Source organism: Talpa europaea, assembly GCF_964194135.1.
Source record: "Talpa europaea genome assembly, chromosome: 4".
Classification (NCBI taxonomy): Eukaryota; Metazoa; Chordata; class Mammalia; order Eulipotyphla; family Talpidae; genus Talpa; species Talpa europaea.
This window is the reverse complement of record NC_140070.1, coordinates 53,376,444-53,400,784: the sequence shown is the minus strand read 5'-3', so window position 1 is coordinate 53,400,784 and position 24,341 is coordinate 53,376,444. Positions and strand designations below refer to the sequence as shown.

At 38.2% G+C, this 24,341-nt stretch overlaps 1 protein-coding gene across 1 annotated transcript in view; it reads right to left on the bottom strand.

Annotated features, from left to right (window-relative positions):
- PLS1 (plastin 1) overlaps positions 1-14,247 on the bottom strand; it is a gene marked incomplete at its 3' end in the record, with an annotated part of 44,260 nt that extends 30,013 nt beyond the window's left edge. The window contains exons 1-3 of the mRNA XM_084231262.1: positions 13,750-14,247; positions 9,042-9,205; positions 5,925-6,054 (exon numbers count right to left, since the gene is read on the bottom strand). Coding sequence (XP_084087388.1) covers positions 5,925-6,054; positions 9,042-9,205; positions 13,750-13,819 — 364 coding nt within the window. The 5' untranslated portion in view covers positions 13,820-14,247. The remainder of the gene's footprint in view (positions 1-5,924; positions 6,055-9,041; positions 9,206-13,749) is intronic.
- Positions 14,248-24,341: the final 10,094 nt, after the last annotated feature.

Here is a 24,341-nt window from a genome sequence, read left to right as displayed (position 1 = left end):
TCAAAGCACCATTACTCCTTTACCCTAGATCACTGGGCCCCTTCTCCCCTTTTTCCCACCTCCCTTTCCTTCCCCTCTCTGAAGACACAGAGAAACAGAGCTATAAAAATGTCCAAGATGGGTCTGACTCCCTCACAAATTGGTGTGATCCTGAGAGATTCACGTGGTGTTGCACAAATATGTTCTGTGATAGGCAATCATTTCTTTAGAATTCCCATATCCAAGAGACTTGCTTCAGATCTCCTGAGAATCTTGGCTATTTAATTAAGAAAATGGTTGCTGTTCAAAAGCATTTCGAGAGGAACAGAAAGGATAAGGATGCTAAAATCCATCTGATTCTGATCGAGTGGTATTCACCTGTAGGCTCACAATGACAATGACAAGACCGTATGGGTCCTCTCACACCCCCAGCTGGAAATATGAGTCACCCAGAGCCTCTGTCCAGGTTGCATAAATTTGTCTATATACTCAGGCAAGAAAATCATTGTTTACCTAAAAAAGAAAAGAATTCCTATTTCCAACACAGGGTAACATAGAGAGAGCCGACAATCCCTATTATTGCCTCAATTCCTAGAATTAGGTACTATTCTGCAAGGTTTATTTGGCAGGTACCCCCCAAACTTAATCCACCACATATGCACACACACATATATCAGACACAAACATTTACTAATAATCTTCACTTGCGCGTGTCAGAATCTGCCTTATCTTCTTGCCTTACCATACATGCCTCTTAGGGGCTTACAGTCTATGGATTTAAGAATCACTACAGTATTACATCTCTCACAGAGGAGTTTTTAGTGTAATGATAAAATAGGTATACAAAGAGATGCAACATAAGGAAAATAAACACAGCACAGGAAAAATACAGGCAACATTTTTAAGAACACAAAGAAAGAAATAATCACACTTCTGGTTGGAGTGACCAAGAAAAGACTTTATGGAGAAGATGGGAAGGGAAGGGAGAATGTTCCAAGTATAGCAACCAGGACTGAGCTACCACTTCACAACCATTAGGATGACTATAATAAACAAAATGGACAATAACAGGTGTTAGCAAGAATGTGAAGAAACTGGAACTTTCATACATTGCTTGTGGGGATGTACAAAAACACTTTCCACTTTGGAGAACAGTTTTGTGATTTTTTTTAAATGCTAAATACAGAGTTAGCAAAAGACTCAGAAATCTCACTCCTAGGTATATGCATTCAGATGTCTAGGCAAAAATATGTATATGAATATTCACACAACTCTATTCAAAATAGTCAGAAAAGTAGAAACAATCCAACTATCTATCAACTATTAAAAGGAAGAACAAAATGTGATAGCAAATGGATTAAAGACCTGAAACCATAAAATACAGGGAAGAAAACACAGGTATAACCCCCATGACACAGGTTTCGGTGATGTCTTTATGGATTCATCTCTAACAGCAAGAAAAATAAAAGACAATATAAATAACTGGAAATATATCTAACTAAAAAGCTTCTGCACAGCAAAAGAAACTATTACTAAAGCCATCCTGCTAAATGAGAGAAATATGTTCACATCATAAATCTGATAAGGAGCTGATACCCGAAATCTACAAAGAGCTCAAACAACTCAACAAGAAGAAAATAAAGAACCCGGTCAAAAATGGGCAGAAGAGCTAAATAGACACTTCTCCAAAGACATGCAGATGGCCAACAGTCACATGAAAAATGCTCATCATCATTTATCATTAGGGAAATGCAAATCAAAACTACAATGAGCTATCACTTCACACCTGTGAGAATGGTCCATATCAAAAAGACCAGAAACAACAACTGTTGACAAGGATGTAGAGAACAATGAACTCTCTTTCACTGTTGCTTACAATGCAGAGTGGTCCAGCCCCTAAGAAAAGCAGAGATTTCTCAAAATATTAAAAATAGATCTATCAATTCCACCGCTATGTATCTATGTGAGGAATGCAAAAACATTTAATTTGACTCAATCTATGCCCTTTTATGTTTTACTTATAACAGCACCACTTATAATTGCCAAGTTATGGGAACAATCTAAATGCCCCAATCACAGATGACCACTCGTCTGGAAGATGTGGTATATATACACAATGGAATACTACTCAGCTAAATAAAAGATGAACGCTTGCTGTTTGCAACAATATGAATGGAACTGGAGAGGAAAATGCTAAGCGAAATAAGTCAGAAGGAGAAAGACAAAATACTGTAACAGCAGTACTCAGGGAAAGGGGAGGTTCCAGGTTCCCTGCCCCACCCAAAGAAGGGTGAAGTTGAGCAGGGAAGAGAAGCTGGAGAGGAGACTGGTGGAAGGAAAGAAGGAGAGCAAGATGAAGACCTGGAGGAGGCACGTGGAACAGAGAGGCATGTGAAGAAGCTGAGCTTGATTCTCGGCCTTTTACTTGTTATTGGGGGACATGGAATGAGACACTTGAAACAGTGGGTGAGGGATCCGTGGGGAGGTTAATAATGGCAGCCTTTACCTTGATTTTGCTCTTTTTTTTTTTTTCCTTCCAGACTTGTCGGGTCTCTTCTGCCCCTTTTCTAGGGGTCCCCACCAGAAGGTGCCTTAGATTTGTGGCTTTTGGGCCTCAGCAGCCCTGTTTGGGTCAACCCTGTTTGGCTAGACATTTACCCACAAAAGGATGGGTAACTTTGGGTACTTGATTTGGAAAATATTTTATCTATTCTTTCCCTTCTTTTGTCTTTATTGCACACTAATTATATTAAAGTTCCTTTCCATTAAAGGTCTTACATACTAGAGTATGTTTTCTCTTGATGTAGCAGATAGCAGAACCGATTTAGAGCAAGTTTGGGGGTTCTTGGGTGCCCCTCACCCTGCCTGGTAACAATGCTTTCACTGATATGAGAAATGGGTGAATTTCATGTTATGTCAATTATATCTCCAAAAAAGCTGTTCTTATTTTAAAAAATCAATAAATTGTTCTACATCGTTTTTAAAAGATCACATGGGGGTATTCAGATGTAAAAATAACATAAAACATATACTTAAGAGTACACTTTAGGGCCTCCCTGGTGGCACAAGGAGTTAAGCACCACACTATGAAGCAATGAACAGCCTCTGCAGCAGGAGCTTGATCCCCGGCCGGCCAGGGAGAAACGCACCTGGCATGGCAGACCTCTCCTGTCTCGCCCACTCCTCCCCTCAGCAGTATGTTTCAGTCTGCCTGTTCTGTTCCCCACTCTGACTCTGGTGAATCCTCTCATCCCCCGCATCTCTGGTTTATACCTAGTTCTTGTATGCATAAATAAATCTTTAAAAAAAAAAAGAGTACACTTTACTATGTGCATCTCTTACCTCAAAAAACAAGTTCAGAAAAGACATCAGAAAAAAAATATTTCCCTGGGGAGGCAGAGTTACTGCTAGAGATATGAGGGAGTTACCCAGAGTGATAGAAATGTTCTATCACGATCGGTTGGTAGCTATAATGATGTAGCTATAGTATGTGTATATATGTAAAAATTCACCTCATTGGGCACTTACAATTCTAGCACTTTGATTACTCTGTGTGTGTGTGTGTGTGTGTGTCAATAAACAGGTTTTTTAAAAAGGAAGAAACAGGGCCTTCCTGGTGGCGCAAGGGGTTAAGCACCGCACTATAAAGCAATCCGCAGCCTCTGCAGCATGAGTTTGATCCTCGGATGGCCAGGGAGCAACCCACATGGTGCAGCAGACCTCTTCTGGCTTCCCCACTGCTCCCCTCAGCAGTGTGTCTCAGTCAGTCTGCCTGTTCTGTTCCCCATTCTATCTCTGGTAAATCCTCTCACTGCCCCCTTCCTTCTCTGGCCTATGTCCCAGATCTTGTATGCATAAAAATAAATCCTAAAAAAAAAAAAGGAAGAAATATTTCTAAAGAATAGAATTCATTAGAATGGAGGCATTTCATTAGAATGAGCAAAAATGAAGTCGTGAATACCTTTTAAAAAGTAGAGATAGCTATGCTAATTGAAGCCAGAAGAAAAAAGATAAATATTGGGGACTCCCTGGTGGCGCAAGGAGTTAAGCACAGCACTACAAAACAATCGGCATCCACTGCAGCATGAGTTCGATCCCCAGCCCGCCAGGGAGCAACCACACGCTGCAGCAGACCTCTCCTGACTCGCCTACTGCTCCCCTCAGCAGTGTATTTCAGTCAGTCTGCCTGTTTTGTTCCCAGCTCTGTCTCTGGTGAATCTTCTCCCCTACCCCGCTCCTCTGGCCTGTACCCCAGTTCTTGTATGCATAAAGAAATAAATCTTTTTTAAAAAAGATAAATATTGGATGATTTCACTTATCTGAGGAATACAGAGAAACCAAACAAAGTGTCAGGAAAAAAGACAAAACTTGCAAGCTGACCATAGAGCTGAGGCACCCAGAAGGAGAGAGGGAGGGCCCCAAACAAGGGAGGCAAGAGCACAAGGGATAGGGGAGATGGGTCATGGGGAAAACTACAGGCTCTACACTGGAGAGGAGAAATCAAATACATTAACAAAGAAAGAAAATAAATAATTTTTTTAAAAAATGGACAGAGTGGTTATAGACCACTGCCTTTACCATTATACTTCCCTAGTAGGAAAAGCTCAGAAAAAATAAACAAAGGGTGAAGACACTGTTAGAGGAAAATCCAGTTAGAAAGGAAGAGAATCAAGAGACTCAGATCTCAAAGGAAGAAAGTGGGAGCAAAGTTATAGTAACAATTTAAATTTGTGGGCCTCCCTGATGGTGCAGTGGTTGAGCGCTGGGCTGCAAAGCTGCCCGCAGCCTCTGCAGTGCCGGTTCCATCCCCGGCTGCCGGCATGGGTCCCACATGCGCGCAGACTTCTGCTGTCGTGCCCGCTGCTCCCCTCTGCAGTGTTCTTAGTCTGTCTGTTCTGCTCCCTGCTCTGACTCTGGTGAATTCTCTCACCCTCCCACTCTTCTGACTGTACCCACTGCTTGTATAAATAAATAAATTTAAAAAAAATCTTTAGAAAAAAATAAATTTAATTTGTAAAAAATTTAAAAAGCATAGTTCTAATTATGTTGTCATAAGCAATAGGGGACATGGCCAAAGGTTTTTAGATATCTCAACCCTGAGAAGCTTAACATGGACAAGACACCTCATCTTAAGAGTTAAAGTTGGGTCTCCCTGGTGTCCTAGAGTTTAAGTCTCAGTACTACCACTACAAAGGGCTGAGTCCCATCCCCAGCCAGGGAGGTAACCCATTGGCACAGCAGACCTCTCCAGTCTTGCCTGCTGCTCCCCTCAGCAGTGTATTTCAGTAGATTCACACTTGTTCAGCTCCCCACTCTGCCTCTGGTGAATCCTTTCACCCCCACAACTCTGACCTGCACCCCAGTTCTTCTATTAAAGAAATAAATTTTTTTTAAAGAGTTAAAGTGATGGGATTTCCCCACTGGGCAAAACCCCAGAAATTCTATCAGATCATGCAAATCAGGATGCTGTGCTCTTTGGTCATTTGGTTGCTTGATAAAAGATGTATCAGTAATCTTTGCTCCTGGATAATGAAAGTGAAAAGTCCTTGCACTAAACCTCTCCACCATTCCTAGATCAGGTTAAAAGGAAATTCACCTCACCAGTCAGGATTAAAAATCCATTTGAAAGTCATGATTAAACATATTCAATGCTGAGATACAAATAACTCCTATGTTGTAGCTTCTAATTTCTTTGTTATATGCTGCGCCTGACACATAGTGGGAATTCATTGATTTCAATGGTTCTAGGACTTGTCATTCTGACATCTGTGAAACTGAAACATGTTTCAAATTTGATGACACATATCATTTAGTCTGATTGTCCCTCAATGGTACACAAAAAAATATGGCGTTTACTACAATGAACAACATCTCAGATTTGATAAAATATGGAAGTTACAGAATGAATCAATGACTAAAAGATCAAATTTGGCATGGGAAGTTACCTGAGTAAGAATGCTGTGTGCCCTCACTGGAGATGGATGATGTTCCTCCAACAGCAGTAATTCCTTCCTTTTTGCTAATTCTTTTTCGGAATGTTTTGCTGATATCTTTGCTTTTTAACTCTTGCATTAGCTGGATAGAGATAAAAATAAAATTGAGACTTGAACAGAGAATCATAAAAATTGCAACATGAAGATAGTGAGACTTACTTATTTGAAATCACATCAAAATAAGTATTAATCGGTTTTCTTACACTAATTGCTAGTGTACACAATTAATTCCTATCTTACCAATAACATAAAATGGCCAAAGGTTACATCCTAAACACTAGAAGAAATTTTGTTATAAGTAAGCTTAAATTGAACATACTAAAATTACTCTTCTAGGGCCTCCCTGGTGGCGCAGGCGGTTGAGCGCCGCACTGTGAAGCTGTCCCCAGCCTCTGCAGCGTGGGTTCCATCCCAGCCGGCCAGCAAGAATCCCACATGGCACAGCAGACTTCTCCTGGCTCGCCCGCTGCTCCCCTCAGCAGTGTATTTCTTCAGTCTGCCTGTTCTGTTCCCTGCTCTGTCTCTGGTGAATCCTCTCACCCACTTGCACATCTGGCCTGTACCACGGTTCTTTTATAAAAATAAATAAATCTTAAAAAAATTTTTTTTCTTCTAGACTTGCCACAGAATAAAAAATAACTACATGATAAAGATTTTTAAATGCCTGATGGAGGTATTTCACTGTCTGAATATCTCAAATGTATATATGTTAAAATAAAAAAGTCAGCCCTTCTAGGAAATAAAGGATTATTTCTGTTACACCTATCCAGTTTTCTCTTATTGAACTCTAGAGACTGACAAAAAGGAATTCAATCAGTTCTCCTGACAGCAGAGAGTTTTTTTTAAAGATTTATTTTATTTATTTATGCATAAAGAGCTGGAGTATAAGCCATAGGTATGGTGGGTGAGAGGATTCACCAAAGACAGAGTGGGGAGCAGAACAGACGGACTGACTGAAATATACTGCTGAGAGGAGCAGCGGGCGAGACAGGGGAGGTTGGCTGTGCCATATGGGTCACCTCCCTGGCCGGGGATCGAACTCATGCTACAGTGGCTGTGCATAGCTTCATAGTGCTGCTAACCCCTTGCACCACCAGGGAGGCCCAACAGCAGAGAGTTTTTAAAGATGCAAATCTGATCCTGTCACTTCACACTCTATTCCTATTACTGCACTGGCTGTCTTCTGCTCTTAGAAAATAATGAAAATCCTGCAAGACCCTGTGTGATCTAACCCTGACTACTTCTCCAGCACAGCCACATTTTTTACCCATATCATCTCAGCCCCAGTCACAATGGCCTTTTCCTTGATTGCTGGACAGTATTTACTATTCTTAAAGCCACAAGTCTCTACACAGGCTGTCACCTCCACCTGCCTACCTAGAATATTATTCATTTCCCTCACCTCACCCCTTTCATTTGTTTATCATCTTTCTTCATATCTCAGCTCAGTCTTCACAGATTTAGGACAGTGTTTAGTTTCCCTGAGTCACAACGTTCTTTAGTCTCCTCACCACGATCAATGTTCCACTACAAATTCTCATGGGACTTGAACATGGGCTCATAGCAATGATCACAGTTGTTATCTTTTATTCATTTGTGTGATTCCCTTTATCCCACATGTAAACACCATGAAAGCAAGGCCAAATAACTTTTTGTTTGTCATATTATTCACAGTGCCTAGTGAAGTTCCTGGTAAGAAAGGAGAGCAAAGATTTGCTAAATGAATAAAGAAGCAATACCGGGGGCCTCCCTGGTGGCACAGGGATTAAGTCTCAGCACTCTCATGCTTCATGGCTGCAGCCTGAGTTTGAACCCTGGCCAGAGAGTTAACCCACATGTAGTGCAGGATACCTCTCCTGTCTCACCTGCTGTTCCCTTTAGCACTGTATTTCAGTAGATCCACCTGTTCAGCTCCCCTCTCTGTCTCTGATGAATCCTTTCATTCCCCACACCATTGGCCTACACCCCAGTTCTTCTCCATATTAATAAATAAAAATAAATCTTTGGGGGGAAAAAGAAGCAATACCAGATAATATATATTTCATAAGTATTTATTCAATTATATTAATGGTTATATTTTCATATGAAAAATATGGTAATGGTTGTGCTGAGGGAAATATATAAAGCCTAGGCTCAACTGCCAGTCAGGGATAGCAATTTAGCCAACTCATCTCTCTTGGCTGGAGCAGTTTGAAATATATGATATTCAATATTCGGTTTTATAATCTATTTTTCTTTTATTGGTTGAGTCACATTATTTTTATTTTTTAATATATATTTTTATAGCACTGTTCATTTTTAAACAATGTTTGCTTTTCTTTGGCCCCCCCCCTCAGGTGTAGTCCCCATAGAATTTCCTTCACCAATGCACCCGTGCACCATCATCGCAGTCCCTGTGCTCCTCCATCCCTCCCTCTGATCCCTCCCTTTCCTCCTCCCCTGCAGGATGTCTCTGGCTTATAATTGTCTGTTTGTTTGGTTTTGTTGCACTGTGTTTTGTATTGTTATTATTTTTTCCCCTGATATCTTATTTGGTTCCCCTATATTCCTCCTATAAGTGAAATAATCCAATATTTTTCTTTTTCCTTCTGTGAGTCATATATTATTTTTTATTTTGTTCAGTTCCCTGAGCCTGGAGTTAGCTTAATCATCTAGGTAGCATCAAAATTTACCTGGCATTTGATGAAACTGAAAACATAACATTACAAGGAAATAATGTTTCCAGGACAGACCCCTTACATATCTTAGCTATCCCAGTTACAAGAAATACTCTGTTTCTCAAGACCCAGTACTACGCTATTATAATATTCTGCACATACAGGTAATCACTGAGCATTGAATTCAATTGTAATTCTACTGGGGCACAAGTACGAATTCCTTCCAGGAATTTCAGAATGATATTTTTTTCATTTATTTTATGAATTGTTTGTGAAAATTGTGGCAGTGATGATGTTATCATTTTAAAGCAATGCTATTTCTGGTCTCCGCAGTCAGATTTAACCAATGAGAGCAATGACATTACTAAAATTTAACTCAAAACAAAATAATCAGATGATTTAGAGTACTTACAGACACAAACTCTTCAAAGCTGATTTTGCCATCTTTGCTGCTGTCAGCAACTACTAGAATTTTCTCTACGATCTCACGAACTTTGTAGCCAGGCAGAGGGAGGCTTGCTTCCTTAAACAGGTCTTGAAGTTCATAGTCACTGACATACCCACTGTTGTCAATATCTGTAATATATATACAATATATATAGTATATATATTATAACATATACAATATATTATATATATCTGTAATATATATATATAACTAATATACTTTAGTATGAGCTATCAAATATCACTTGTACTCTTTGCTGAAGTTGTGTATTCAGAAGGTCATCTGGGAGATTCAGAGGCAAACAGAACCTCTCAAAATGTAGTAATTTCTTCTCCTGCACTGAACTGTACAAAATGTTCCATACATTTTATCCCAAAACTCCTATTTCTCAATGGACTTTCTCCTCATAATTTAGGACTAATATACATAATTATGAGCAGTGCTCTAACAGATGAAAAACTCAGGTTCAATACATGATGGTGTTTCAAAGAATTAAGTATGGTATAGTTTCAAATATCTAGGAATATAAAGCAGCAATAACCATGAGGGAACCCTTATCCAGACTTTACTTCTTCATGGAATCTACAAAGTGGATACAGCAGCCCCACATTCTGTATACAATATGTGCACCATGTAAAATACACACAAGGCATTTCCTCTGGGCTACATTTCACTTGGTGGCAGTTGTTTCATTTGTCAATAATTCATTGCTTCTTCATTACGTATTTATGATACTATTATGTAAGCTGACTCAGGTTGATGTCATTTTGAGACCAAGTGTTCAAGAAATCATTTCACACCTTTATTTGGGCTTTTGAAAAGTTTTCTGGGTGCCCATGCCTGTGTTTTTTCCAGAGTCTGGACATAACTTCTTGATAAAGAACAACGGTGACAGAAAACACTTTAGCCCACAGTTGGCAACAGAACTTTGGATTGTTTGGTTAGTTGCCTGGATCTACCTTGTGTAGACTCTCTTTGTTCATTTGCTAATAGTTGCTTTGTTCCTTATTTCTTTTTCCTCCAAGAGAAAAAGCTATCATCTCTATAACTGAATTAATGATAAAGACAAACTTGAACTTCTACGTGAAGGTTTCAGAATTCATACTATTCAGGACAATGTAAATTTTCTAAACCAGACCTTACCAATAATGAAAATAGAACTATTATCTCAAATGTCATCTAGAAAGCTAAACTGCTTGACATTGCAATAACAACATTGCTTTCTTTAAATTTAGAGCAAAATCTCACTATCTAGTGCATCACCAGTTCAAAATTATTTCCTATAATTCTGAAGTAGATAAATAAACTAGCTATCTTTCTTCTATACTAGCACTTTGGTAGGGAGTATTTAAAAATAAGTAAGATTGAAGAAAAGTTATTTAAATGCTAACCATAACACTAAACTAGTAAGAACAGTTAAAAGCTAGGGCTCTAAATATTGACAGATCTGTATCCTAAAATCCCATCTCCATTTCTGTGACTCCTGAGTTGCATGTAACATAACAAGAAATACCAGAAACCATTTAGAGCACATATTCTGCGCCAAGTGGTTTGTTAAGAACTTTTACCTTATCTCACGGAATCCTTGTCACAATTTTAAATCATTAATTTTACTATTCCAATTTTTAAAATGAGAAAATCAAGGGCTAGGTTAGATAGACTTACATGACAGTTTCCAAAGAAATTAGACTTCCCTACAACTCATCAACCAAAAAAACAAAACAAAGGACTTCAATAGACATTCTTCCAAAGAAAATATACAAATGGCCAATAAGCACATGTTCAACATCATTAATCATCAAGAAAAATGCAAATCAAAATCATGAGTTAACACTTCATACTTATGAGGATGGCTATTACCAAAAAGTAAATAAATAAATAACAAGTACTGACAAGGAGGGATGTAAAATGATGCAGCCACTATGGGAACAAGATGGTTCCTCAAAAAATTAAACATAGATTACTACATATCCCACAATTCCACTTCTGAGTACACACCCACAATAACTGAAAGCAGGGCCTCCCTGGTGGCGCAGCGGTTGAGCGCTGGGTTGTGAAGCTGCCCGCAGCCTCTGCAGCGCCGGTTCGATCCCCAGCTGCTCCCCGGCCACCGGAGGAGGGTCCCACATGGCGCGCAGACCTCTCCTGCCGCCCGCTGCTCCCCTCAGCAGTGTACTTCGGTCCTTCTGCCTGCTCTGCTCCCCGCTCTGGCTCTGGTGAATTCTCTCACCCTCCCACGCTTCTGACTGTACCCAGTGCTTGTATAAATGAATAAATAAATCTTAAATAAATAAATAAATAAATAAATAAAATCCTTCACACAATCTGAAACCTCTAAAAAAAAAAAAAATAACTGAAAGCAGACACTTGAACAGATATTTGTACACCCAAGTCCACAGTAGCGTAATTCACAATAGCCAAAAGATAGAAACAATTCAAATATTCGTGAACTGATAAACAAAATGTGGTACATACAATAGAATATTATTTCTATTTAATGGGTATAAAGTTTTAGTTTGGGGAAATGACAACATTCTGTAGATGGATGGTGGTGGTAATTTCACAACAATGTGAATTTACATGACGTTACTGAATCATACACCTGGAAATGATTAAAATGGTAAATTTTATGTTACATATACTGACCTCAATTTAAAAAAGAAACAAAACAAAAATTTTAGCCCCTCATTTCTCCCTGGAGATCCAAAAATATCTAGTAAGGTTGGATGGGTGTGTCCCTCTCTCTGCTCCTGAGAAAAGTTATTTGGTACAAATTAACAGAGAGAGTACTGTGTTCACAAGTGGCAACTTCGCTTGTAAATAAACAAGTATTTATTCTGCTAATGTCTACATTTCCCTCAAACAGAATAAATATTCCAAGATTATGTGTTCCAATAAATATTCCAAGATTATGTGTTCATGAATCATAAAGATTAAAATTAACGTGCTAAACAAAGAAAATAGATTTCTAATTCATTCATTTTACCTAGACCTTGTAGCACTTTTGTTCAAGTGACCAAACTGTAACTAAACTGTCATATATATATATTTATTTTAAGATTTATTTATTTATACAAGCACTGGGTACAGTCAGAAGCACGGGAGCCAAAGTGGGGAACAGAACAGGCAGCCTGACGAAATACACTCCTGAAGGGAGCAGCGGGCACAGCAGGAGTGGTCTGTGAGCCATGTGGGACCCTTGCCGGCGGCCGGTGATCAAACCTGCGCTGTGGAGGCTGTGGGCAGCTTTGCAGCCCAGCAGTCAACCACTGCACCACCAGGGGAGGCCATGCCATATATTTTTATTATTTCTCTGTTTCAATGCTAAAAATGCACAGAATGTTCCCATAATCGCCAATTTTCTGCTTGAAAAGACTCTGGGCACTCCATACAATATTCTATAAAATTCATTATTGAGAATGTATTTTTAAAATCATATCCTATTCCTGCCAACCTCTAATGACAAAATCACTACCCCCAACAAAAAGAAAAGACCAAGATCAAGGTACTCTCTATGAGTCTAATTCAGTCACTATGTAAGCTATAAATTCTGAGGGTTTGCATTACTCTGGGGATGGCTGTACAATAAGTAGAAGGGTGCAGAGATTTATAAAATTCACTATCTCATAACAAAGATTTATAAGTCAGAAGCTTTCTGACAGCTTCCTTTTTTGATTTTATTATTTTGGAGGGCAAGTTTCATTTTTTAAACTTATTTTTTTTTCTTTATATTGGTGTCTGAATGTCATTCTGCATTGCATTTCATCTACATTAATTTTAGTCATTACTTAGTCCATTTATGAGAAATCCAGGCACAGGATCAACAGTGATCTGATATCCAGGCTGGTCCTCCAGCTGACTGTTTTTCACAAGTACCCTGCTGCAGAAAAGAAGGGGGCTTCTGAGTCAGGGTTGGGCTGCTGGTGTCACTGTCCTAGTGTCTATGCACTGCACTGCACTCACCTTTCACTGGGTTCACTGCCTGCATCTGTAGATTACCACAAAAGATGGTATTTATAATCTCCATGTGGCTAGAGGTTTCCTAAGAGCAAAATGTGGAAGAACCATGATCCAATATAGTATGAAGGAATTTTTTTGGAAAAAAATCCAAAGCTGACAACACAATAATGTCATAAAGACAAAATTATGACTGGCTTTAACAAGTGCAAGAAGAAAAAGAAGACATATGGCCTTAAAAAAAAAAAAACACTCAGATTTTTTCTAAATTGTGCATGAGGGAGAAGGAAAATAGACATATGGCTTTTAAAGGCAGTATCAGGATTCAAAAATATTCTGCATGAAGTCAGGAAATGGTATTGTTAGTGATAAACTTATGAAGATTAGGGTTCAGTTGTTGACAAGGAAGTGTTTCTATATTCTTCTCTGTAATAAGGATATCATGTTAAGCATATTCAGTTACACTGTCATTCATTAACCTGGATTGTTCCTACAAAGAAATGATCAAAGATTTCAAAGTTCAGTTCTCCTAGAAATTCAAGCCAGTCTTAGTTTATCTTTCAGAAAGAATCCAGTGAAACCTAGTTAGGGGTAAAAAGGAAAGAAATCTGGGGGTAAGTGGGTGGTGACAAAAGCATAAGGATATTGTTCCATTCCTGGAAGTGTGGTATCAAGCACACTGGGAACATCATATTTAGTTTTTTCTCAAACATACCTATTTTATTAAATGCTTCTTGTAGTTCTTCCAGCTCCTCCCGAGAAATGACCGTGGTAGTGTTTTCCATCTCTGAACAAGTAATAATACCTTCTGGTCTTTATACCTAGAAAAAAACAACGTTATAAATAAAATATTAACCCTTCGGAAACATTTGTCTAAGTCACACAAAGTACACAGGCAATGAAATATCCAGTAAAATTAGCTGAGAGGTCTGGCTGATAAAGATGAATAAATAGGCCCCCTGGTGACACTCTTTCCCAGCACAGGTTGGCCAGACATTTGAAATTCAGTAAGGAAAAGAAATACACGTTTTCATGCCCTGTTCTTACTCAGGGTGCAAGCACTTCTCAATAGCTGGTGTAATTTTCATTTATACTTTACCCCACTCTTTCACTAAAATAAGCATTTTAAGTTTGAGGGAAAAGTATGGCACTTGTAAAAGATGCAGTTAGAAAGTAAAATTTTTTCTTTTTCTTTTTCTTTTTTTTTTTTTTTACATCATTGTTCATTCTCCTCTCAGGTATAATTCCCATAAAATTACCACAGCCAAGGCACCCATGAACCATGCACCATTATCGTAGGCCCCTTGTGCTCTTTTCCTCCCCTGCTTTGATCCCTCTCCCTCCTCCTTCCCTGCAGAATGTCTCTGATTTATAGTTTGCCTGCTAGTTCTTTTTCTTTTTATTTTTTTTCCTGGTCCCTGTTTCCCCTGTTCCCTGTCTTCCTCCTATTTTAAGACATGAATAATATCCACAAAAAGAAAGAAGTTGAATCTGAGCATTGGACTGTAGTTCGTAGCTCCATTGTTCAGTTTTACAGTATTCAACCATCTGTCTCTTCTTTTCCCTGTCCCTACGTAAGGGGACCTTCCCAGATGTGCCAGATGCTCTTATTCTGAGCAGGCAAAACAAAACCAAAATGAAAATATGTGTGTGTGTATATGCACATATATATGTATGTATATATCACTTGGGATCTGTATAGAATCTGGCTACAATTTTTATGTGTGTGTGTACACACGAGAGTGTGTGTATGTATAGATATATAACTAGATTGGAAGAAAAGCAGCAGGTCGTACTCATTGTACAAAATCATTGATTACAAATGCCTAAAATGAACATTCAAATTCCTGATAATGCTATCCAGAAATAGCAATTAGTATCATTTTTTTTTATCTGTTTGTGATATGTTTTCTTTTCTCCTTTTTTATGCACATCTGTACACCTTTAGGGTGTGAAAAATGTGAGTATACTATATTTTAATTTTGTTGGTCCTAATACATTGTACTTCTCCAAGTCCTTTATCACAACTTATTTGGCAAATCCCTTGTTTCAGGATATTTGCATTGCTTCCAATTTTTAATTATACAAGAAGCTGCAATAACAGCCCTGCAGATAAATCTTTATACATATCCACATTTATTTTTGTGACATAAATACCTCAAGATTGCATTACTTAGATTTTTAAGGCTTAGTGGTTTGGCTATTCAATATAGTTAAACATGAATAAAAATCATGCTACATTCCTTTTATTTATACTTAATTATATTAGAGAGTTAATAGGCAGCTCTGCAAATAAATGAAAATGAGTTCTTTATAAGATACCAAGAATGAAAGCTAAGTGGGAAATTGTTTTTAAATATATTTATAGGAGGGGCCTCCCCAGTGGCGCAGTGGTTGAGCGCTGGGTTGCAAAGCTGCCCGCAGCCTCTGCAGCGCTGGTTTGATCCCCGGCTGCTGGGCGAGGGTCCCACATGGTGCGCAGACCTCTCCTGCCGCCCACTGCTCCCCTCAGCAGTGTGTTTCATCATTCTGCCTGTTCTGCTCTCTGCTCTGGCTCTGGTGAATTCTCTCACTTACCCTCCCGCGCCTCTGACTGTATAAATAAGTAAATAAATAAATAGTGCTTGTATAAGTAAATAAATGCTTGTATAAATAAATAAATCTTTAAAAATATATATATATATTTATAGGAGGTTCAACATCATCCCTGAATATTTATAATTTGTCAGGGAAGCACACTTTTTTTTGGAGTTGTTAAAACTTGGGAGACATTTATTTACTTGTGCACATCACCAGTCATGGACATAAGGTTCTTGCATCTCCTTAGGAAAACACAGCACTTCTGAGTGACTGTCACATCCTAGGAGTATATTCCATCTTTGGTGACAGCGTTAAGAGCTCTGGTTCCTCCCAAAACCCTCTTTGAAATGACAGGGAAGCACACAATTGTTAAAAAGCACACTATTTTATTCACTAAAATGTTTCACTGATCATATTAAAATTGTGTGAAGCTGTGTAAGAGTTTGGTTAATCTGTCTCTTGGGATCTGTATAGAATCTGGTTACAATTTTCAGTGTTCTTTCAAAATGACAGATGTTTATCTTACACGGTTATCTGGGCTCTCATTCCAATTATACAAGTAATTTTTTTTTTAATTTTAAAAATATATGCCATTGCCTACTATTTAATTCTACACTGTTTTAAAAGAGTCTGGAGAACTCAATCAGTAGAGTAGAAAAAAGGAGTTTAGATGTAATTCATCTTATTCCTTAAAGTAACATCTTAGCATTAAATATTTACAACTTATTGAATTCCCACTTTTAAAATGCTTTACTATATTTAAAACAAACTCGTTTTCTGTTGAAATTTCAAGATAAAATAGTCTCTTTTAGGATTTTTAAGCATAATCCCCCACATATGCAAAATGCTAATTCTGTTGCGGCTAGCTTTGAATCTCTGTGGTTTGGTCATCCTGTACATCCTTTCCTGTATTCAAAAAGGTTCCAGTACCTTGCCTCAAGCCTTAAAAATAGTGGTCCAATTTTAGATTTGCACTCCACAGAAAGGATACAAATTAACAGTTCTTGTGTTGACCTTATATTTGAAACTAAATACCTGGGGTTCTACTTTTGCAAATTTGTCATTTGTTAATTACATAAAATGATTTTATTCTCCCATAATCGGGCAATATTTACCTTTACAAAATTATGTTTCTTATTTTTAAATCTTTGGTTTTATAATATATGATATTATGTGATGTATAATAAATATAATATAAAGAAGTTGCTTCAAGTCCTTTGGGATTTAACTGAAACAAAGAAAAATGCTCAGCACCAGCCCCACAGTGAGGCCCTTTCTTTTGTTTACCAGTGTCTTAGCTGGTTGGGGCAGCAAGGCCCCCCGCAGAGAAAAATATAGACTGCTCTTTGCTCTTTAAGATATACTCTTAAAAAAAGAAAGCAAGGTGTAAAAGAGGAGGTATGGTAGGGGATGAGGAACTATATCAGCTGTATGTTTACAAAACATTTTCAGAAAGATACAAGAAAAAGGTAACCGTGATAGCCTTTCTAGAGAAAATGGGTGATTGCAAAAAAGTGGGAAAGGATATACTTTTCATTATATACTTTTTATATTCACTGTTTTAGACTATATGCTAAAAAAGGAAACAACTGTGATAAAATATTGAAAAAAATACAATACTAGCAGTCCAAAGATACACATTATTGAGTACTGATAAAGGTAAGAAAGATACATAGATATATAAAATGCCTGTATCTATCTATATTTTATATTTTTAAATGAGAACACTTACATTTCCCTTACAAAGCAAAATATAATGATTAATATAGTGCAATAATTTATAACGTTCCACAAACACAGGAAGATTTAAAAGATTTAAAAATAGATTAATGGAAACTATATTACCTCTTATAATATAGCCTGATGTATAAATATATAATATTAATATTTTGGTAAGTTTTTGCAAAATTATGATTCTTAAAAATCTAGGTACAGTATATGATTATTCCTTTTTTAAAAAAATGATTGATTTATTTATGCATACAAGAAATGGGGTACAGGCCAGAGGTGCGGGAGGTGAGAGGATTCACGAGAGACAGAGTGGGGAACAGAACAGGTGGACTGACTGAAGTACAATGCTGAGGGGAGCAGCCGGTGAGACAGGAGATGTCTGCTGCGTCATGTGGATAGCTCCCTGGCTAGCCAGGGATCAAATTCATGCTACAGAGACTGCAGATAGCTTCACAGTATTGTGCTTAACCCCTTACGCCACCAGGGAGGCCCTATATTATTCTTTAACAAACATTTTTACATAGTATAATAAACTTATTGGAAATAACATATACTGTTGGTTAAGAAAATACCATTGTTTGATTTGATATATCGAAGGCTATTCTGGTTACATGGTCCCCCAAAAAATTGGTTACTCTGATTTTTTTAATGAAAAAAAAAATGTTTCTGCTACAATCAAAAAAGCACTGACTTTTTAAAAAATTATCAAAGAAAATGTTTCCAACCAACTGAATATTCAAAGTATTACATAATATTGGAGAAGCCCAAGGATTCTATAACTAGAAAATCAATTCATTTTTTGTGCAAGTCCCACACTTAGATGATGAATGTGCAAAGCACTGTCCTAAGTGTTTGCATCTATTCTCAGTTTATCTTTACTACTCTGAGGTAGGTCCTTGTACCCATTTTGGCAACTGAGAAAAGGGGTGCTTCATGGGATTAAATAACTTTCTCAGGGTCTCAAAGTGAATAATTCCACAATCTTATAGCTCAACTGTGGTTGAACCTGATTCTATCTCATTCCTGCCTCCAGGTCATAAGATGCTCTGTAGTTTCTCTAATATAATCTGATAACAAGTAACATAAAAGTCATAAATGTTTATTTGCATAATAGACATACAATAATGTACATAATGTCAAGTACACAATATATATTGTGAAATAATTATTTGCACTTTTAAAGCAATCAACCTCTGTAAAGTACCTGCTAAAGTTTGGGGGGAAATTTTTAGCTAGTTCAACTACTATTAATCAAACACATAAATTTGTCAGTCCTGATGATGAATACACTCTAGAATACACTGCCTCTAGAATTCACTTTACAATTTTAGAAAAGATGGCATTACATAACTAGTACCCAATCACCTAGCACACTGAAGCATACATATGTGAATGCCTGAGACTGACAGTGTGAAGAGATCAGGTTCCAAAATCAAACCAGAGGATGCAGTTCAGAGGTAGCAAGGATCATTGGCCAAAGACCCACAACTGGACAGATTATGATTTATTCTGTATATATATATTTTTCCCACAGATTTTGTCCTATATATTTTTCAATAATTTCAACACTCCTTTCCTCCTCTGCTTTTTAAAAAAGTCCATATCCTATTAAGTGAACTCTTCTTTCATGAATTAAAACCTTCTTTTCCCCTCACTAATACTCAAATGTAGATGACCAAATACATATTTGGGAAAGTTAAGGAAGAAATTAGATCTGATCTTTACCCTCCCTCAAATTTGGAATATCCTTAACCATTTAAGGCCTTTATCAAAAATTAGTCTAAGCTGTCCTTTATGATTGATAATATCTAAAGCAAAGCCCTCCTTAAACAGTTTTACAGAAAAGGTTTAGGAACAACCCTGAGACCAATAAGACTTTGCTGACCTGCCCGGTGGCGCAACGGGTTGAGCACAGCGCTATGAAGTTGTCCGCAGTCTCTGCAGCGCAGTTCGATTCCTGGCTGGCCAGGGAGATTCCCACATGGCGAGCAAGCCTCTCCTGCCATGCCCACTGCACCCCTCAGCAGTGCTTTCAGTCCGACTGCCTATTCTGCTCCCCACTCTGTCTCTGGTGAATCTTCTCACCCTCCCGCAACTCTGGCCTGTACCCCAGCTACTGTATAAATCAAAAATAAATCTTAAAAAAAAAAAAATAAGACTTTGCTGCCTTTCTACCAGTGTGACAGCTCCCAACTGTGAGAAATCAACGCAACTAAACTGGCACTTTTAGTTTCCTGGCTACTGTGCTTGCCCTCCTTCCACAGTGGGTCCAGGTTACTTGAGATTGAGTTCTCGAAGTAGCCATGAACCCAGCTCAGCTAGCCTTTCCCTTAACCTGCCCTTCAATATTCCCTTCTTCCCTTATTCTTCCTGCTCTAATAATATAAAAAAATAATGGCAACCAGAAACTGTTTCGGATTCACCACTGCCTGGCACAGTCCCAGCTACTTGGCCCTCCACCCAGCTTGCTACCAGCCCTCCTGGGCACCAAAAATAGCACTTCCAGGATTAAAATTATACTATAAGGCTGCAATAATTAAAATAGCATGGTACTGGAACAAAAGGAGACACACAGACCACTGGAATAGAATTGAAAGCCCAGAAATAAAACCACACATTCATGAACAACTAATTTATGACAAAGGAATGAAGTATATACACTGGAACAAGGAGTCTCATTAATAAATGATGCACCATCACCTCAGTCCCCTGTGCTCCTCCCTCCCTCCCTCTGATCCCTCTCCCGCCTCCTCCCCTGCAGTATATCTCTGATTTATAATTGTCTGTTGTTATTTTTTTACACTGATGTCTTATTTGGTTCCCCTATATTCCTGGTATAAGTGAAACCATCCAATATTTTTCTCTTTCCTTCTGGCTTATTTCACTGAGCATAATTCCTTCTAGTTCCATTCACGTTGCTGCAAATTGCACGAGTTTATCTTTTTTGATTGCTGAATAATATTCCATTGTGTATATATACTACATCTCCTTGATTCAGTAATCTATTTTTGGGCATTTGGGTTGTTTCCAGGTTTTACCTATTGTAAATAGTGCTGCAATAAACATAGGTGTATAGGTGCTCTTTTGAATCAATGTTTTTGTGTCCTTTGGGTAGATCCCTAGGAGTGGAATTGCCGGGTCGTATGGTAGTTCCATTTTTAGCAGGCTGAGGAATCTCCAGATGGCTTTCCATAGTGGCTGGACCAGTTTGCACTCCCACCAGCAGTATAGGAGAGTTCTTTTTTCACCACATCCTTGCCAACATTTGTTGTTGCTTGTTTTTTTGATATGTGCCATTCTTACTGGTGTAAGGTGGTATCTCAACGTGGTTTTAATTTGCATTTCCCTGATGATAAGGGATGTTGAACATTTTTTCATATGCCTGTTGTCCATTTGCATTTCCTCTTTGGAGAAATGTCTTTTAAGTTCTTCTGCCCATTTCTTGACTGGATTTTTATTTTATTTTTGTTGAGCTGTGTGAGTTCTTTAGATCAGCATCTTATCAGTTGAATGGAGTATAAGGATTTTTTTCCCAATCAGTGGTGTGTCTCCCTGTTTTGGTTAATGTCTCTTTTGCTGTGCAGAAGCTTTTCAGTTTGATGTAATCCCAGGTGTTTATCTTTTCCTTTACTTTCTTTGCTTTGAGTGATGAGTCTTTAAAGATGTTATTGTGATGTATGTCTTGTAGTGTTTTACCTATATTTTCTTCTATATATTTTATGGTTTCAGGTCTTATATTCAGTTCTTTTATCCATTTTGAGTTGATTTTTGTGCATGGTGAAAGGTAGTGGTCTAGTTTCATTTTTTTGCATGTGGTGGTCCAGTTTTCCCAGTACCATTTATTGAACAAACTGTCCGTGTTCCATTGCATATTCTTTGCTCCTCTGTCAAACATCAACTGTCCATACAAGTATGGTTTTATTCCTGGGCTCTCTACTCAGTTCCATTGGTCTGTGTGTCTGTTTTGTTCCAATACCAAACTGTGGAACAGTTAACACTTTAAAGATTTGTTAGTCATTCATACTGAAGTATGAAGCAGTCATCCTTTATTTAAAACTATCTATGACATTTACAGTAAGAGTGTAGGGATGTTATTTGAATGACATGCAGAACTTTTGAGAGTATGGGCTCTAGAAAGATATTTGATTTTGAATGCTTTATTTTATCTACCTTCCTTGGGCAGGTACATTTTTAGGAAGGACACTAGTTCCATCAGCCTAAAGGCAGGTAAATACATAAGAAAAGGCTAAAGAATACAGTATAGCATTTATTATAAATCATAAAACATAAATATATTTGTTTATGTTGCCACACACACTCAGTGAAACTTGAAAATAGATGGAATGACAAAGTTAGAATAGTGGTAGTCTATTGCAAGGGACTCAAGAAGCACTGTGGGGGCTGGAGCTGGATCTATTACTCTTTTATTAAAGGTAGACTTAAGCCAAATTTTAATATTTGACCAATCTAAGTAGTAAATACATAGGTATCAGTTATACTGTTTCTGTATTAAGTATTTTTTCAAAATAATTCTTAACATAAAAAATTTTAAAGATAAAATGGATGTCTCTTAATCCAAAGCAACAAAGCACTCATAAAAGAAATTCAGGTAGTTTCAAAAAGACTAGAGACAACAAACATTGGTAAAGATATAGAGAAAAAGGAACACTCTTACACTGCTGTTGGGAATGTAGACTGGTCCAAGCCCCATGGAAAACAGTACTCAGCTATAAAAAAGATGAACGCTTGCCATTTTTTGACAACATGGATGGAAGTGAAATCATACTAAGTGACATAAGTCAGGAGAAAGACAAACACCAAATGATTTTATTTATATGTAGGCTATATCAAAACAAAATATAATTTACTGAAATGTGAAATTGTGTTTATTCTCCTGCCTTCCCACTTAACAGCACAAAACTAATTTGATGGCATTTGATTTTTTTTAAAGATTTTATTTATTTATATATACAAGAACTGGGGTACAGGCCAGAGTTGTAGGGGGCGAGAGGATTCACCAGAGGCAGAGTGGGGAACAGAACAGGCAGATTGACTGAAATACACTGCTGAGGGGAGCAGCGGGTGAGACAGGAGAAGTCTGCTGTGCCAAGTGGGTAGCTCCCTGGCCAGGATTGAACTCATGCTGCAGTGGCTACGGGGAGCTTCATAGGTTGTGTCTTAACCCCTGTGCCACCAGGGAGGCCCTGGCATACAAATTTTTTAACTCACGTGGTTGTATCTGTTGTTTTTCCTAAATCTTTCACAACCAATTTTGGTCAACTTTTTCAAAATCCTTTTACAAAAGGATCCTCTCACCTCCTGCACCTCAATTCTTTCCTACATGAATGTTTTAAGTTCTGATGCTCTTGTGTAAAACCAAATACATAAACAAGGAAACTCTCTGCCAAAGCAGAGAGGAACAAGGACTCACCTCTGACTTCTCCCACAGCTTCACTGCACAGCCCACCAAAATGGTAATCTTCCTGCCAGCCACCATCAGTCATCACATTCCTGCACATATGTACACCTGGGGACTAACCTGGGGTTCGCTTTTTGGGCACTCAGTGACTGTCAAAGTTCCCACCAACACATTTCAACATCCACTGATTTGGAAATCCCTGTATGTAAACCCCACAGGTTTAATTCATTCAAGTATTCCATTAATATACACTATCTCACTGGAGTAAACATGGGGATTTAAAGATTAATAAACAGTCTGCTCTAGACCTACACTCAATATAATGCTAATCAGATTCAAATGTAAATTCTAACAAGCTTAATTACAACAGACTTTTTGATAAATGATATAAAATAACCACATGATTAATTCTCTTTAATGAATTATGATGTGCTGCTTGGAGCACTGTCTCCAGATGCCTCAACCACCATCTGTCAAATTCTCAAGATGTCAAGTCTGACTGGCAGAGCCCACGTCACATGCCCACCCCTTTGGTCAGGAGACATGAGGCAAATAAGACGAGAGAATCTCTCCTAGTTCATTAGCTTTCTGTGCAGTTTCTGTGTTTGCATGAAACAAAGACAAAGGTTTCACTCTGACTCCTAAGCAAATACAAGCATGCTATCCCAACTATCTTCTGACCGGAACTCATTCACCCAACCAAGAACACTTGAAGGTTATTAAACAAGACTCAAAAAATCTCTCCCAGGGCCTCCCTGGTGGCACAAGGGGTTGGCGCAGCACTGTGAAGCTGTTCCACAGTCTCTGCAGTGAGAGTTCAATCCCCAGTCAGGGAGCAACCCACATAGTGTGGCAGACCTCTCCTGTCTCGCCCACAGCTCCCCTCAGCAGTGTATCTCAGTCAGTCTGCCTGTTCTGCTCCCCACTCTCTCTGGTGAATCCTCTCACCTCCCGCACCTCTGGCCTATAACCCAGCTCTTGTAATCATAAATAAATCTTAAAAGAAAAAAAATTATTTATTTAAAAAAAATCTCCCCCAAACACCACAAAACCCAACACTCATACACAATGGCAGTCCAAACAAGGCAAGGGAGACTTCCCCTCCCCCTTCAACAGTAATAAATGTTCCTAGGTGCACACAAAAGGCCAAGCACTACTGAGTTGTACATATATTGTCTCATCCTCACAGCAACTCTGTGAGGTTGGCAATAGTACGTTTCTCTTTTTACTGTTAAAACAATTGAAGTTGAAAGCTTCGTAATAAAAGGCAGAGTTGGGCCCCAAATCCAGGGAGTCTGCTAAGTCTAAATCGTCAATTACACACGGTCTTCACAGAGGCATTTCCATATACCCTCTTCCACCTCTGTAGCTGAAGTTCTTCTCCCTGTTATGTTTTCCAGTCAGAAGTTACCCAGAACCTGATTTCCAGGGTAGAACTGCAGTGTGTCTAAGAAACTCAGGGAGCAGAAAGAAGGATTAAAAGAGCTTTGTGATATGATATGCACAATTTTACACTACTTTTTTTGGTCTCCAGGAAAGTACCTTGTTCCTATTTTCTGTTCTATTTAGTCACAGGA